Raw genomic sequence first — 16370 nt, 5'->3', positions numbered from 1 at the left:
TATATATATATATATATATATATAGTCCACATCAGTAAACTTGCACACTTTAAGAGGATCAGAGAATATGTGATACAATGTTGCAAAGCTATGTTCCACCCTCTGAGTCTCGTGCTCCTCTCCACAGTCTATTTGCTTGGTTTGCTCAATGTGATATGTTTAGAATTAGCCGGCAAAAAGTAAATTAAAAAAACGATCCTCTCCACAGCGGTCACTAGTCACCTATTTCCGGATCAGAATAGCCTCAGCAAGGTTCGCCCCTTGACCAGTTTCGTCAACTAGGACATTCTCAAAAGCCAGCAGACCATCCCTACTTTTAAAAATAGAATTACTTTTTATTAGTAATCAAGCAGTGTTGGATGGTTCATTTTGGTTTTTGCCTCAAAAGTCCCATTTACCTGCTTTTATCCACTACTGTCTTTTGCCTTCACACCATGAGTGTGATTCCTTTTAATCCTGCACCATCTCATGACCAGACCGAGAAAAACTGGAATCTATTTTCTTTTGTTCTCAGGACATTGTTTGTTTTTCCACCTGGGTTTCTCAAGTAGTAACTAATCGGTCTAGGATCCTACATCAGTAACTTGTTTTCAAAGTTCCCTTCGACATTTGTTTGATTCGATGGATCAGAGTGCAGATGGTTAATTTTACACCTCCCTGGACGCAGAGTGTTTGTTGGCCTTAATTTTCTGATTGAAATGCTGATCTTGAATGGTCCTCCAGATAGTGTTTCTTCTTTTGTTTCATATTGCAGCTGTGATCTTTATCTCAATAAACACTGGCCTATTTCACTTCAAGAGCCCAAGATAAGTAACGAACTCCATAAAAAAAAAAGGTTCAGGCTGTCCTGGGGGGATGATTCTGTTGGGGTAAATCCTCCACTCATGCACTGCTCATGTGCTGGGTGTTTTAGGCCTGGCCTAAATGGCTGGCAGAATATGGGCAGGCTCATGGTGTAACTGTGCCTCTCTTGTTGGTTTGTACTTAATTTTTATTTTACTCTTTATCCCTCTTTGGTTTCTCTACTGCTGTCTTGCGCCTTTCTCCTGTGCCCTGAACTTCTTCTTTTTTTTTTTCCTCCACTGCGTGTGTGCAGAGCTCTGGCTAGTATGGCTGGGACTGTGTGTGTGTGTGTGTGTTCCATGGTGGAATGTATGCTGCTTGCATTACGGGACTTCCAGTATCTGGTTTCTGGCTAGAAGGGGTGGGTTTTTCTTTGCATTGCATACTCTTTCTCCATAACTGTTGGGGTGTTGGCAGCAGCGGAAGCATGTCCCTCTGCGGGGGGTCTAGTTGGCCACTCTCTGACTGCACAAATGGTTAAAAGTTAACCGGGAGTCCTGTCCTTAGGTTTACATTTAGATTAGTAGATCCCAATTAGTGACTTAAATGAACTCCTTAAACCAAACACTTTTGGTCTTCTAGAGAATAGGGCCATGAAAGAAGTCACATCAGAAATCGAGATCTAACGATATAAAAAGTTAAACTTCTTTTTTGGGGGGGAAAAAGCCAATAAATATATATGTATCATAGTGTTCCTTGACAATTATTCCTTCACCACACATTCAGACACCTCTGGTTAAAATTAGATAAAGTTGTCCCACACAACACACATTCAGTACCCCAATCTCCACCCTGTTTGCTCTATGAAGATGATTGTAAAGATGAAAGTATTGATACAAAGAGACCTTCATATTTTGTTTGTGCTTCAGCAGTAATGTATCAGGATCAATGTCAATATTGATCCTGAAAATGTCTTTGTTTGGATTTAATTTCCTTCAAAGAAGCAAATTGTAACAATACATTGATGTAAGAGAATCTAGTAAGACTTGTAAAGGTGCCCATATACTGCACGATTCTCGTACGAGAATCGCGGGAAATCCCACGATCGTACGAGAATCGTGCAGTGTATGGAAGGCGTGCGACCGTTTCTACTGTACAGTCGCACGTCTTCCGTTGAACCAGCAGGCTAGAAAACCCGCCGGGAATCATACGATTCTCGGCGAGTTAGTGGCCTGCTGGCTCGACAACTGCCGAACGGGCCGGTGTGCGCACGCGCACACAGCCCGTTTGCAGTCATCGTAAGCCCGCCCCTCATTGCAGTCATCGTAAGCCCGCCCCTCAGGCTTGCGATGATCGCAAGTACGATCTGCCTGTCCAAGATGGGCAGATTGTAAGTTTTTTTTTATTTTTTTAAGTACTTTACAACCCTCGCAAGACAAAAGTTTTGCGAGGGTTGTACAGTGTATGGGCACCTTTTACATCCGTCTATCAATAGCACTTGCTCCACCTGTTGAACACACTTTCCTTAATTTTATATTGGAAGGTCTTGTTACAAATGAATGAGCTGTTAATTCTCCTGTTCATTTCATCCTTCACAGATTATATAAATGCTTGGACATGTGAACAAAACACACTTGTAGTCCCCCTAATAGCCACTGCAAGTTCTCTCAGAAAATGCTAATTTGCTGGCACTGATTGGAGCTGAATGGTAGCACAAATGATGAGCTGTTGTGTGGTAAATTCTTTACAGTAGTTTAATGTCCATTGCATAAATCAAGTAAGAGCTCTTACCTGTCAGCTGGCATTTGCACTGATTTTACTCACAGCAGATGAAGTTAATAGGAGCAGTTTGAAAGTTAATGCTTCTTGGGAAAGGTTCCAAAAGTGTCTCTGATTTAGTCCGTTATGCCTGCTTGTTAATGTAGACTTCACAGGTTAACCACCAAAGATTTGAAAAACGGCCATCATATGTATGCAATGATGAACGGATGGGATGGCGTACTCTCCACGTTGATGTGTTTCGCCACTCCTACAACGGGGCTTCGTCAGAATGTAGTGGGAGAGACGAATTGACTTCCTTTTAAGACCATGACAGTCTATTAGTAATAACTACTTCTTTACTTTCCCCATGTAAATGAAAGCATGTCATTTTTCAATTTAAAAACGTTCTCTATAGGTGACCGCATTCCTGTTTTTTACTTGTGGGCAATTAGTGAGCTTAATTTCTCACTCAAATGGGTGTAGGGTCATGGGTGTTCACTTATTATTCTATCAAAGTATGTGTGTGTGTGTGTGTGTGTGTGTGTGTGTGTGTTCACTTTTTTAAAATTGGAACAAGCTTTTGCTTGAACATGAATTAAAGGAATACCTGTAGATTAAATTCTGTGTTTAACCCATGTGGTGCCAGTGTGTTTAATTTGTATATCCACATTTTCTCTTTCTATTGTAAAATCTTAACAAAATCACCTCTTCTTGCTGATGTGTTGAGTACATATATTCCTTTTGACTTGTAGATTCTTCAATTCCCCATTGTGGTATTCCTTGAAGTGTTGTGCTATGGGACTGTCCTTCTCATTGTTTTTAATAACTCTCATATGTTCACATATTCGTACTCTCAACTGTCTTTTTGTTTTAACAACATACATCTTCCTGCATGGACATGTTAGTTGATGGATCACTCTTTCCGTTGAGCAGTTGATAAATTGAATGATTTTATACGGATGTTGGCCATCTGAGCCATAAAAAGTTTTTGATTTGTCAACATATGCGCACACCTGGCACTTTCCACAGGGGAACATACCCACTATTTTCTTTTAATCGTTCAGCCACGTTGTTTTGCATATTTGCCATGTACTTCGATTTTACTAGGTGATCTTTTAAATTCTGTCCTCTGTGGACTACTAATTGGGGATGAGGTCCTACTATATCTGCTAGAGCAGGGCACAGATGGAGGACGTGCAAATGTTTTTCCATTATGGATCTAACTACCTCCCATTTGGGTACTTCAGAAACAAGTGTGGGGTCAGAGATGAGATATTCCTTCAAATGCCAAGAACGAGGCGCAGTGGGACCTAAGTCTACAGTTCTCTCAATGGGGACGTAATCAGAGAGAGAAACATTACAGCTAGCAGAGCTTGTGACAGAGGTAAAGGAGCTGTGGTGAACCAAGAACAACTCCATATGAGTGTAAGTATTGGTAGTATGGCAAAAAAAGGGTAAGCCCGAGTAGTAGGGTGGTGAATCCACCAGGCATCCACAAGCTGGAAAAGGTGGAGGCACTTTCTAACTCGTTTCAAGGCTGCGTAGGAGAGATGGGAAGAGGACCTGGAGGAATCCAAATGTGGATCTTTGAAGTCGTCCATCAATTCAAGCATACTATCCAGGAAGGAGAGCTGACCCTGGTTAGGTATATAAACATTGATCAATATAACAGTGATGGCACCGACCCTCCCTCTGACCATAAGAAGCCTGCCCTCCTCTTCAGCATACATGTTGAGTAGGGTCCATGGGACAGACTGAGAAAGAAGGATACTGACCCCGCAGGACTTCTTGTCTAGCGAATAACTACGATAAGCTGTAGGGTAATAATGGCAGTCACGAAGTTGTAGGGGGTTTAATAGCGGGGAAGTGAGTTTCCTGGAGGAAACCTATATGGGCCCGTTGACAGTGAAGATCAGTCAAAATCATCCTCCGCTTCTCTGGAACATTAAGGCCTTTAACATTATACGAGACAATGCGAAGCAGGGCCATACTGTAGTGAGAAATGGGGAGTAAACACCTGGGGAGAGTAGGGCCTATTGGGGGGAGTAATCAAAACAGGAGACAAGGAAGCATTCAAACGCTCCAGGCACACGACTTAAGGTAATAATGAAGAGCAGTTAAGCATTAACCAACCAACTTTCTTCATCAAAATGGGGGGGGGGGGGGGGGGATGAACAGTGAACGAAAGATAATCTGGGCCTAAGCGTGAGAGATAACCATATCTAGAGAATACAAATGGACATTGATAGTGCAACATAGTAACCCAGGTACAGAGCTAAGAATTGAGGAGAACATGCAGGGGACCCCCTCCCATTAAACTCCCCCAGACGACACAGCTCACAAGCCACAGGAGAAGAAGCATTAAAAAAAAAAAAAAGCCATAATGAATAAACAAAGCAACTCAATTTAAGTCTTCCCGTCCCAACCCTTGGGCAATATGGTAAAGCAATGGTCTGGAAGAGCTCAGGTGGCAGCCCCCAGAAATGTAATTCAATGCACCATAACGCAGGATATCAGAAGATGTTAAATATACACCTTGGGAGTGGTAAAGCCAGCTGATGCAGACCACCGGCAAGAGGAAAATCAAGGTATACATCTACGTCTGGGCACCAGACGAGACCCCCACGGAGGAGCCCCAAAGCCACCGCTAAGGGAGAGGCAGCAGCAACGCTAAGGAAATCCTTCGATCTCCACTCTCGCACTCCGTAAAACCAAAGTAATTAGGGGCCCAGACCAGCTCATAGGGATCAAGCAAAGCGCCCTGGTACACCACCCAGTCTTGTGGTCAGTTAAAGTCTACCCAGATCATGGGCAAGATCCCTCCGCCGCGGGTGCAGAACACAGCACCATGGTGCGAGGGAGGGAGACAGCTAACAACCTACACTGCATATTAGAAGCTCCAGAATTTGCAAAACCCTTGCAGGGAAAAATGTGTAATTGGTGGAGGTTTATACTAGCCACTTGTGAAAACAGATGAAATTGATGACCTTACAGTTCATGCTGTGAGGGCTGCAGAGGTGAGTGCCTTCCCCCCCGAGGGGTATGGCGAGCTCTACCGAAAGCTCTTCCAGAGGAGTGCATGGAAGCTTATCCACGTGGAGATGGAGAGCGACGTAGGGGTAGGTCATGAGCGAGTGCAGGATTCCCTGCCCTTGGGAGAAGCAGCCAGTTGGGCACCTCGAAAGGAGTCCCTTCCGATTTTATTAATAATGAAGTGAAAGGGAAAGCCCCATCTCTAAGAAGCTACGGAGGCTCTTATTGCTTCCAGCAGAGGTTTCAGCATACGCCTCATTTGTAAGGCCCCCGTCAAAATCAATCATGCCTGTTGCAAAATATCCTCCTTTTAAAGTTTAGTGGTGGACACGACAAATGACATCCCTCGGTCTGTCATAGTCCGGTGATCTAAGGATCAATGGGCCCGGTCAATTTCTATCGGGGACGATCCAGGAACAAATTGAAGATACCCTGTACGGTGGTTTTCAGATCCGCAGCATGAGTAGATTCAGGGATCCCTTTTAACACGGACATTATTTCGCCTGCCCTGATTATCTTGATCATCCAGTCCGAGCATCAGAGCAATCATCTGACGCTTGGAGGAAGACTCCTCTTCCTCCAGATGGGTGATTCTGCGAATGAGATCTGTTTGAGAACGTTCAATAGCAAAAACTTTATAGGCAACAGTGGTGACCTCTTCTTTAACCTCGTCGATTTGCTTGCTTATAGGCAGACTCGATGCTAACTGTGAACGCTTCAAATTCTGCTTTGGTAGGTGCCATGGCAGCCAGGTCATCCCTGGTAGGGAGAGAGCAGAGCAGTTCCTTAAGCTCGGAATTATGCAGCTGTATCTGGTCAGACTGAGGAGGTTGCCAAACACTATCATGACTCGGGGATGGCAGTAGAGGCTCAGAATGCCAGGAATGAGAGGAGTCGCCGATCAAGAACGTCTGAACCGGCTGCCGTCGGCTAGTCCCGCCCCGTCGGCTGTGCAGTAGGAGAGTCCATGGCTGCATCCCGAGAGCGCATGTCCGTGGAGGGACCCGGCGTCTGAAACAGCCGATTGAAAGCAGTTTTAGGGGCGAAATGCGAACCCCGCTACTTTCCCCGCTTAGTCATGGGGAAGAGAGGTGAGTCTGTTTCCAGTAGGGAGGCAGCAAGGGTAAGTCGGGCCTGGAGCAAAGAAAACGTGGTCTTCACTCCTCCATGACTTGGCCACGCTGCCCCGCATTCCTTTTCTTGATACTTTGATTTTACTAACCATGTATGTTAACCCTTGTTTATACTATAGAAAATATGGCTATCTAATATGCTCCTGAACTGTCCATTTGTCCTGTCCTTTGTAATCCACTGCAGACTTCCTGAGGTTGATTGACAGCAAATGTAGATAGGAGGAAATTATGATTTTATTTTGTTATAGTTTTTTGTTGTTGTTCTGCTGCTAGGTTCACCTTCTTATGCTAGGCAGACAACTAAACGCCGCTGAATTCATGTGTGAACTGTTTTACCTACCAAAAGATTTACATTTCTGAAATATAAGATGAACTTAATGATTTGATGATTTTTTTTTTTTTCATTGAGATTGTTAGCAGCTATGGGAACAGGGAACATATATATATATAGGAAAAAGGTAAATGTGAAAGCTCTGCCTCTGACAAACTGAATGTTGCATCGGGGTTTATCTGTTACCTTGAAATATGTTTACTGTAACTTTTTTCTTATTGTCCTCTAGATCCCACTTTAATGAGGAAGCCACTACAAAAACTGCAGCCGCATCCTTTCCGGCCTATTATTCCACTTATTGCTAGAATTTCTGATCAGAATGCTTCCGGAGCGCCGTCCATGAACGTAAGGGAAAAGACGCGTCTTGAAAAATTCAGACAGCTGCTTTCCAGTGTGAACACTGACCTTGGTAAGCTATAGTAAAAATATGTGAAGGTATTTTCTAGAAGTTAAGTTTTCCCAGAGTTCTTCTTTAACCCTTGCAGTGGGGGTCTTTTTTTGTCTAGGTGCTTAAAAAAATAAAAAGGTTGTACTCCCTTGATGCTCTGAGCCAGCTTGTTCATTGACCAGTCCTTCCAGCCTTTCTCCCCCTCCTATGCAGCAGTCTAAGGTCCCGTAAATCATCACGTACTATACACAGTGTATAGACATGAGGATGCCGAGGAACATACGAGTGCTACAGCGTAGCAGGAGAGAGGCTTTAGTGACGGTGACTGGAGAAGCAGGGAGCCGGCTCAGCAGTTCGGGTAAGTATAACTTCCTAATCCTATAACTAGGATTCCTTAAGAGATTGCTAAGGGTTCATTAAGTTGAAAGCAGTAGAAAATTGACCTCCTGCCCGATAATGCCTGCATAGTTTTGGGGCCAACATTACTTGGTAGTTACAGTGCTGTGCAACAAGTGGAGTCTCTCCCCTCTTCTCTTTGTTATGCAATCACTGACACCAATACATTTTTTTTTTTTTTTTGGCTGTCTGTAATGGCCACCAATGTAAGGAGTATTCATTCCAATTATCTTTGTTGCAAGGTGCATTTTTTCCTCTTCTTCTGACCACCAATGTAAGTGGGCCCATTTCCCACTAGTCACCAATGTAAGGCTCCATTCACACCAATGGATTAGATGCGATTTGGTATTCCTGCGTCAAGAACTTTTCCTGCAGTAGGAATTCCATATCTTCCATTTACAAGCGGCAGCTGTCAACTGCTCAAGTTAATAAATGGGTGACCGGCTGCATGTGAAAGTGGCAGAATGCACAATCTAAGCATCCAGGGATAGATATTGATACCTAACTGCATGTAATTATATAACATACAATTACATGTGATGTGTCCACGTTCTGCCACTTTCAAATGCAGCCTTTGCCATCCAATCATTAACTTGAATGGGGGACAGCTGATCCTTGAAAAAATTGAAGTTTTGGAATTCCTGCTGCAGGAAATTGCAAGTTCCTGACACAGGAATACCAAATCGCACCTAAACCATAGGTATGAATGGAGCCGAAGGGTCTTTTTTTTTGCTTATCTCTAATGTGAGGGAAAACCAATACTTTCACTGTCCTGCTTTTTCTTCCTTTCTTCCTCTTTCCTTAATTTTTTGATTTATTACTGAAAATAATTTTCTTGTATAGCACAGTAGGAAGGAAGGGGGTGTTAAAAATGTTTTTCATACCTTTTGTCATTATGCAGTACTCGCACCATAATTTTTTCTGTCCACATGGTCAGAGCTGGTGGCTTTGGTTGTACCTTTTTGAGATGAGCTGTGGATGTGCACAGTTGAAAGATGTGGTGCTGAGAAGGGTTTCCAGGTGGTACGTGCAAAGGTGGTTGTACAATGGAAAAAAAACAGGGGAAGGTGGAGTTGTATTGTGCTGTTTGGCTGGCATTGGTGCTGTGTGCAGTTAGGGGGAAGGATATGGTACTGAATGCAGCAGCAGTATGGTGCTGACTAGGGATGCACCGAAATTGAATTTTTAGACCGAAACCGAAAATAAAAAATTTGTCAGGTCAAAATAGAAAGAAAACATTAAATAAACACAAGAACATGGCATAGCAAATAAAGAGATGGGAAACCCTGGCACCCCCAAGGCAAGGACCAGACAAAGCTCTAGTCTCCCCCAGGGCCCAGAAGGAGAGGGGGAACCTGGGAAACCCCTCAGGCATCAGGCAATCGGAATGAAAACAAATGCTTAAATACTGGAGGCAATATGAGACAATGAACAGTTAACATTACATAAATGCATCCAGATTTATCTATCCTATCTATTTATCTAATCTATCATCAGCAACCTGATTGTAAGGGAGGTAGTTATTTCACCTCTCCAGAACAGGCATCCATCACTGGATGGCCTTGTACTCCCCTGGAGTTTTAAGCAGGAGAAACGTGTTTAAATCTTAGTACAATTGACCACTGCGGGGGGTTAGTTCAAGGCTAGAGGTTTCTGTGGGACCTGATCACCAGGAGTTAGGTCCTTTTGTCTGTGGCTGTTTTGCATCCCCTGAGCAAGTCCCTTCTTCCTCCTGCATTCCTTCTCTTATTCAGGTAAATGTTCCTAGTACTGAGTCTAAGATGCCCACCCTCACTGTGCAGTAGAGGATATGGCTTGTTTTTGGGACAAAGTGAGTGATTCCTAGAATCATGAATGGTGGGTCTAGTTGGCTGTTTTTAGGGTTATCTGTCAATTCTAGGGTACATGCTATCTGTTTGGTAGAAGGAATTCAGCTCATCCTACTGGTAGGGTGTTGTGATTCACTAGCTGGGTTGTGAAGTACCCCTGGATCTGCCTTCCCAATTTTGTAGGGGTCTTGCTTGCTCGGACTTTCTCTTTAGGTTGACTTCAGGGCTAATTTCTCTGGGGTTCTTTTACAATCTTTAAAGTGGATCAAAACCCTCAGCTTTTTTTTCCTTATACACATCTACACAATGAACATTCTCCAAAGCCACATTTATTTGTTTTAAAATTAACTTTTACTATTTGAATTCCTTTAGAAAATTTGCTGTGCTCACTCCTGTTGCTCTTCTCTCCCCCCACACTTCATGTCACCTAGAAAGAGCCCTGCACATTGATTCTGGTCACGTGCACATCTTTCTTTTCTACAAATTCCAGGAGGCAGAGAGGAATCATCTCTCACTGCACACAGCCTTCTCCTCCAGCCCCCACCCCTCCCTCTCTTCACTAATGCCTCAGTTGCCTGCACTGTACTCTCCTCTACACTGCTGCTCTGTATTACCCGTACTAGTTCACATGGGTTTTCTAGCGTGCTCGTAAAACGAGCTGCCCATACACCTGCCGATTATCGTACGATCCCAGGATCACCAGCGATTATCGTATGGTAATAGTCAGGTGTATGGGCACCTTTATGCTGTGTGTTATGCTGTGCGTATGCCCTGTGTGTTATGCTGTGCGTATGGCCTGTGTGTTGTGCTGTGCGTATGGCCTGTGTGTTGTGCTGTGCGTATGGCCTGTGTGTTGTGCTGTGCGTATGGCCTGTGTTGTGCTGTGCGTATGGCCTGTGTTGTGCTGTGCGTATGGCCTGTGTGCTGTGCGTATGGCCTGTGTGTTGTGCGTATGGCCTGTGTGTTGTGCTGTGCGTATGGCCTGTGTGTTGTGCATGTGCTTATGCCCTGTGTGCACGTTGTGCCCTCTGTGTGTTTGTGCTATGCCCGGTATTGGTCCACCAAAGAATGATTAGTTTGTTCACAGGTACACATGGTACATCTGTGCACAAGAAGGATAGGATGGAGTGGGGTCAGGCAGGGCAACTGGTGGCAAGTAACTTTTAAGGCCTGGCAAGTAGCTCAGGTCCTGATATTTTGAGCCCTGGAATAGGGCTTAATCGCAACTTGAGTAGAAGTGAATCTCCATTTACAGTCTGGACTTAAGATCCATTGGTCCGTAGGGACACCAGGATCAATTTTAGATTTGACACAGGTGTTTCTGTACAACTCAAAGTTGCTTGCACCTAAGTACTGTTATTTCATTAAAAATAAATATTTTTGTGTTTACATACATTAGGAATGGGGATAAAGATTCTTACAAATGTTCTTGCTGTCTTGCTCTCTAAAGTGACCCTGACCTGGACAAAATTGTTTTTAAAGTAGAGTCAAACAGGATTAGACAACATTTATTGCGGTCTGTATCCTATTGGGAAGATTCACCCTCTATTTGCCCTCATGAGCATTGTCACCAAGACATGAAGGAATGGAAAGCCAGATTAACCACAACAAGAGGCGAGGGGAAGCTTCCAATCTTAAAAATGTTCTGGTGACAACTAAGATGGTAATTCACTTAAGTTGTTGAACAAAAAGTGGGGACATATCCACAGAAGGACACCTAATGGGGGGTTTAAAAACTCCCTTTATCTAAAATGCATTGCCTGTACATACACTTTAATGTTTTATAAGGAGGGTGAAACCTTTTTAGCTTTTCATGATTTGAGAGGTAGAGACTAAAAATCAGCATTTTTAGAACAATTAAAAATGGAAATTAAGATTACTACAAATGTCCATTTGTGGCTGGTCATTTGAACAAGGATATTGGTACTAATAACACAAATATTTTACAGATGAATTAAGGAAGTATAGCTGGCCTGGAATTCCTCGAGATGTTCGACCAATCACATGGAGACTTTTGTCGGTAAGATATTTTTATGTGGATACAATAACTAAAATTTAACAGCAAATTATAAAGTTTAAGGAAACCTGTAATAAGTAAATAAGGATGTGTTAGTTACCCCTGGTTCTCATGCTAATTTGATGGCGTTCGTACTTTGAGTCATCAACCTGTAGTATAGGTGTGCAAATCAGTTGTTCTGACTTCCTAATCTGTATGCCTGTTCCAGGTCAGTGACTTGGAAAGTATTTAAAGCAGACATCGGCAACTAGCATGCTCCAAGCATTCATTGCACTCACAGGCAGTTATTCTATAACTCATGGTGGGACACAAAGAAAAGGGCACAGTCAAATTTTAGTGGTTGCAAGTATAGTATGAGCTCAGGTTAGCTTAGTGTCCTTAGTGTATTTCCACTTTTGCAGTGACATTTGGGATAACCCTACTATATGTTTGTGCTCCCTTTCAAACAGCATACCTAAAAAAAAAATTTATATTGTATTTCTTTTCTAGCCAGCACCGTACAGACTGGGTTAATTATGGTAACCATTAACTCATGAGCCCACTCCATTAAAGGAGAACTATGGGGTGAGTGAATTACACTCATCCCCATAGTTGGAGCCGACGTGTGACATTGAAACTGTCACATGTCGGCTCTATTGATCGGGAAGTGAACGAAAACATAACGCCACTCGCTCACTTACTGTTAGTCACCGCTCCCCTCAGGGATTCCCCCCTCCTCTCTGATCCTCCAGTGCTGATTGGAGGAACGGACAGGGGGAGGAGGCGGGCAAAGCTGGCTCTGCCTCTAGAAAGGCAGAGCCCGCTGTCAGCCAGCGGTGTGGATCTCTACTTTATTGACTGGATCCGGCCTGCCTGCGGCGCTCTCATCATATAGCAGGCAATAGTCCTCATATATACTTTTGGGTCACGGGAGGGCGTTAGTATAGGTTACCCCATAGTTCCCCTTTAACATTACATTGCAGGAGATAACATCAATTTTGGAGTTGCCAGAAATGAGCAAGTGAAAGGTAAGCGGCACCCCCAGATTTGGGCAGTCAATACAAAGCTTATGTCTGGGAACAGTGTTCCTACCTGACCTCCAGATTGGGCTATGCCCTGCACAACCATTCTGCTCTGCCAGTGTCATACTTCCAGATCCTGATTATTCACCACAGTGGTCACAGTTCATAGGCCTTTTTTTTTTTTTTATTCTCCTGGTCCACTTTACTTTTGCAGCATTTTCTGCTGTTTTCTTTGGTGTAGGTTGGCATAACACTTTGCAATAGGAACCTTTCAGTTCTGTTAACTGAAGGCACCATTTCTGAATGTACTTTTACAGGAAGAGTGCGGGGCTTGCCAGGCACATTGTTCTGTGGCAGTGCTGGGCTCTGTATGACACTAGTAGGTCTGTACAGTTAGCCTTATGTTTTTGGACAAAGGATATGATGCTGCCCTTCTAGATAAGGCCTTTATTACACATCTATCCAACCATAATACAAAATCTGACAATGATTTGAGATCAGGAGAACGATCTAGTTTGAGATTTTGTACTCAATACAATGATGGAGCATTCAGAATCTCCAAAACCCTTAGAAAATATTGGAGAACACTAATGGAAGATCCAATGCTATCTGATTCTCCTCCTGAGAGGCCCAGTGTAATGTTTAAGAAACCAAAAGATTTGCGCAGCTCTCTAGCACCCAGTAAGTTGAAATCAGTTACATCCACTAGGGGTATAGGCATCTTCGGACAGACAGGTTGTTTCAAATGTGGTTCTCCGAATTGAGGGGCCTGTCCATTCTTATGGCACATCAAAAAAGATTTTATTCGTTCCATTGGAAAAACTTTTTCTATCAAGCAGTTTTTAAACTGTGGGTCAGAATTTGTTATCTATGGTATTATTTGTCCACGTGGCAAATTTGTATGTTGGCCACACGCAGGGCCGGTGCTAGGATTTTTGCCTAGACAGACAAAGGTGCATTTTTGTGCCCTCCCAACCCCCTCCCCGACCCGACCCCCTGTAGCGCTGGGCCTCCCTATCAGCATGGTTTTTTTTTTTCTTCACTTACCTTCGGTGCGGGAGAGCAGCGGCGAGTCAGCGCTGGTCCAGTGGGAGGAGCTCCCGATGGGGTCCTAATTTAGCTGGCCGGCGACTGCCAGAGCTGCCGCGCGTGTGGGGATCCTCTGCCAGTCGCTGGCCAGCTAAATTAGGACCCCACCTGGAGACAAAGTTGCATTTTTGTGCCCTCCCAAAAAAAAAAAACATAGCGCAAGCATCGGGGCATTTTGACAAGTACAAGTACTTGTCAAAATGCCCTGTTTTTTACGCCCTCACCCTGCAGCGCCCTCAGGCGGCCGCTTGCCTTGTGGTAGCGCCGGGCCTGACCACACGTCCAGGACCCTGAGAATTAGATTCGGAAAACATAAGAGTAATATTCTCAAAAAGAAAGATGACCACTCACTACCTAGGCATTTTTTTGAAATTTTACTGTGCCAAGCCTGAGGGGTTGAAGGTGTTTGGCATTGAGGGTATTCCTAAGATGGCGGATGAGGGTGTTAGATTCAGGAAGCTTTGCAATAGGGAGGCTTTCTGGATCTACACCCTGAACAGCCTGTCTCTGGTGGGACTTAATGAGGGGATTGATATAGCCTCTGTTTCAAATACAGATTTATGCAATTTTTCATCAACTAAGTGTTCATTACCAAGATTGTATCATCAGCTTATTTTCTGTATTATTATCATGTCCCACATTACCATCAGTATTCTTTTATCTGAGTCCTTTAGTGCATTGTTTATAGAGATTTGTTTTTTATTTACCCATTATTAGTTCTTATTCATAGGGTTCTCTCACAGTCTGTTTGTATTTGCAATTTTAACATCCTTTTTAATATCTACTACCATCTCTATCAATAATTACCATCAGTATACATTACGAATTAATTATGACATCGGTATACTAGATAATCATTTTTAAAATTTTCGCATTTTTAAGATTATTATTATAATAATTTTTTATACAACTAGTATTTCTTTCACCTTTTTTGTGCGTTGATTGGTACCTGTAGTGCATTTACGACAGTACCACCGCTTAGTTATACTGTATCGCTAATACCAATTTATCTCCCCCTATTGTCATCTATGTTATGTGTAAGACTTTGTGTGTTTTTTTTTCAATGAGGTAGCATTAAGTCACTTTGCAGCCGCTGGGTTGTCTCCTGGTTGGATGCCGGCTTTTCGGATCTGTTGTGACGAGTAGCCGACATACCAGTGTATTCAACGTTCCAGCGATGTGCTAGTGCCTCTGCCTTGCAAAACATTTTAAGCTTTTTATATTTGATTTTTATCTATTCAATGCTATTAGTGCTTCATTTATCTGGAGTGTTCTCATGTCTAATTATTCATTCATTGTGCAGGCGTCTGTGGAGATCAGGCATTTGCCTTGATGACACCCTCTCAGCTTTGATTGGGCATTTTGACAGGGAGGAAGTATCATACTAATAGAATGCTTTCCTGTGATTGGTCAGCTTTCAATCCCATTGTGGCTTGTGATCGAACACTCGTTATAAATTTGCACCAAGCTAGTTGAGCCGTCAGAGTGCAGAGGAGTTTGGATAAATTAAATGTAAACAGATCTCCAGGACCATGATGGGCTAAATCAGCGTGTGCTCAGGGAACATAGCCAGATCATAACCAGACCACTGTTCATAATCTTTATGGACACTTTAATATCAGGTATTGTACCAGTTGATTGGCGGAAAGCAAATCTGGTACCAATATACAAAAAGGGAAAACATAGTACACCTGGTAACTATAGACCAGTCAGCTTAACATCAATAGTGTGTAAAATATTCAGAGGAATAATAAGGGACTACGTGCAGGAATTTGCCTATGAAAATGGTATAAGTAGTAGCAACCAACATGGCTTCATGAAGGACCATTCTTGTCAGACTAATCAAGTGACATTCTACGAGGAAGTCAGTTGTAATATAGACAAAGGAATACCAGTAGACGGGGTGTATCTTGACTTTGCTAAAGCATCATCAAAGATGATGGCATTTCTCCAGTGACTATTCATGTAGAAACAAACTACAATTTACGCTGAGTTTCTTTGATTTTTGAATTTTATAGTTATTGCTGTTCATTTTATTGAACTGAGCAGGGGTAGCCAAACTTCAACCCTCCAGTTATGGTGAAGCTACAAATCCCATCATGCATCTGCCCCTGAAAGTCATGTCAGTGGCTGTCAGAATCTTGCACTGTCTAATGAGATTTGTAGTTGTATCACAACTGGAGGGCTGAAGTTGTCCTACTCCTGGTATAGAGCATGAATAACAAAACATTCTGCATGTCAAATACACTAAGAAGGCATTAAGGAGGCAATTAAAATGAGCAAATGTATAATGAATCCTGCAGGGACTGCAACAGGTGTTTATCACTGTACTTTCTGTATTTTAGGTTGTAATGTGTTTTGTTTTTTTACTTTTCTACACTCTTATTCGTATTTTAAGCTACCTTTTGACATGGACAGTTAAATTTTCTCTCTACAGGGATATCTCCCTGCCAATAAGGAAAGACAACAACAAACACTCCAGAGGAAACGTGCTGAGTATTTTGGTTTTATAGAACAGTATTATGATTCCCGTAATGAAGAGCATAATCAAGATACATATCGACAGGTACAAAATCCATAACCATTAGTAGTAAAAATAGTTGGTTCTT

At 42.9% G+C, this 16370-nt stretch overlaps 1 protein-coding gene across 1 annotated transcript in view; it reads left to right on the top strand.

Moving 5' to 3' along the window:
• TBC1D22B (TBC1 domain family member 22B) overlaps positions 1-16370 on the top strand; it is a 58614-nt gene that overhangs the window by 10378 nt on the left and 31866 nt on the right. The window contains exons 4-6 of the mRNA XM_018557249.1: positions 7271-7450; positions 11604-11674; positions 16199-16327. Coding sequence (XP_018412751.1) covers positions 7271-7450; positions 11604-11674; positions 16199-16327 — 380 coding nt within the window. The remainder of the gene's footprint in view (positions 1-7270; positions 7451-11603; positions 11675-16198; positions 16328-16370) is intronic.

Source organism: Nanorana parkeri, unplaced genomic scaffold (genome assembly GCF_000935625.1).
Source record: "Nanorana parkeri isolate BGI_ZX_2015 unplaced genomic scaffold, ASM93562v1 scaffold276, whole genome shotgun sequence".
Classification (NCBI taxonomy): domain Eukaryota; kingdom Metazoa; phylum Chordata; class Amphibia; order Anura; family Dicroglossidae; genus Nanorana; species Nanorana parkeri.
This window is presented reverse-complemented; position numbering and strand designations above follow the sequence as displayed.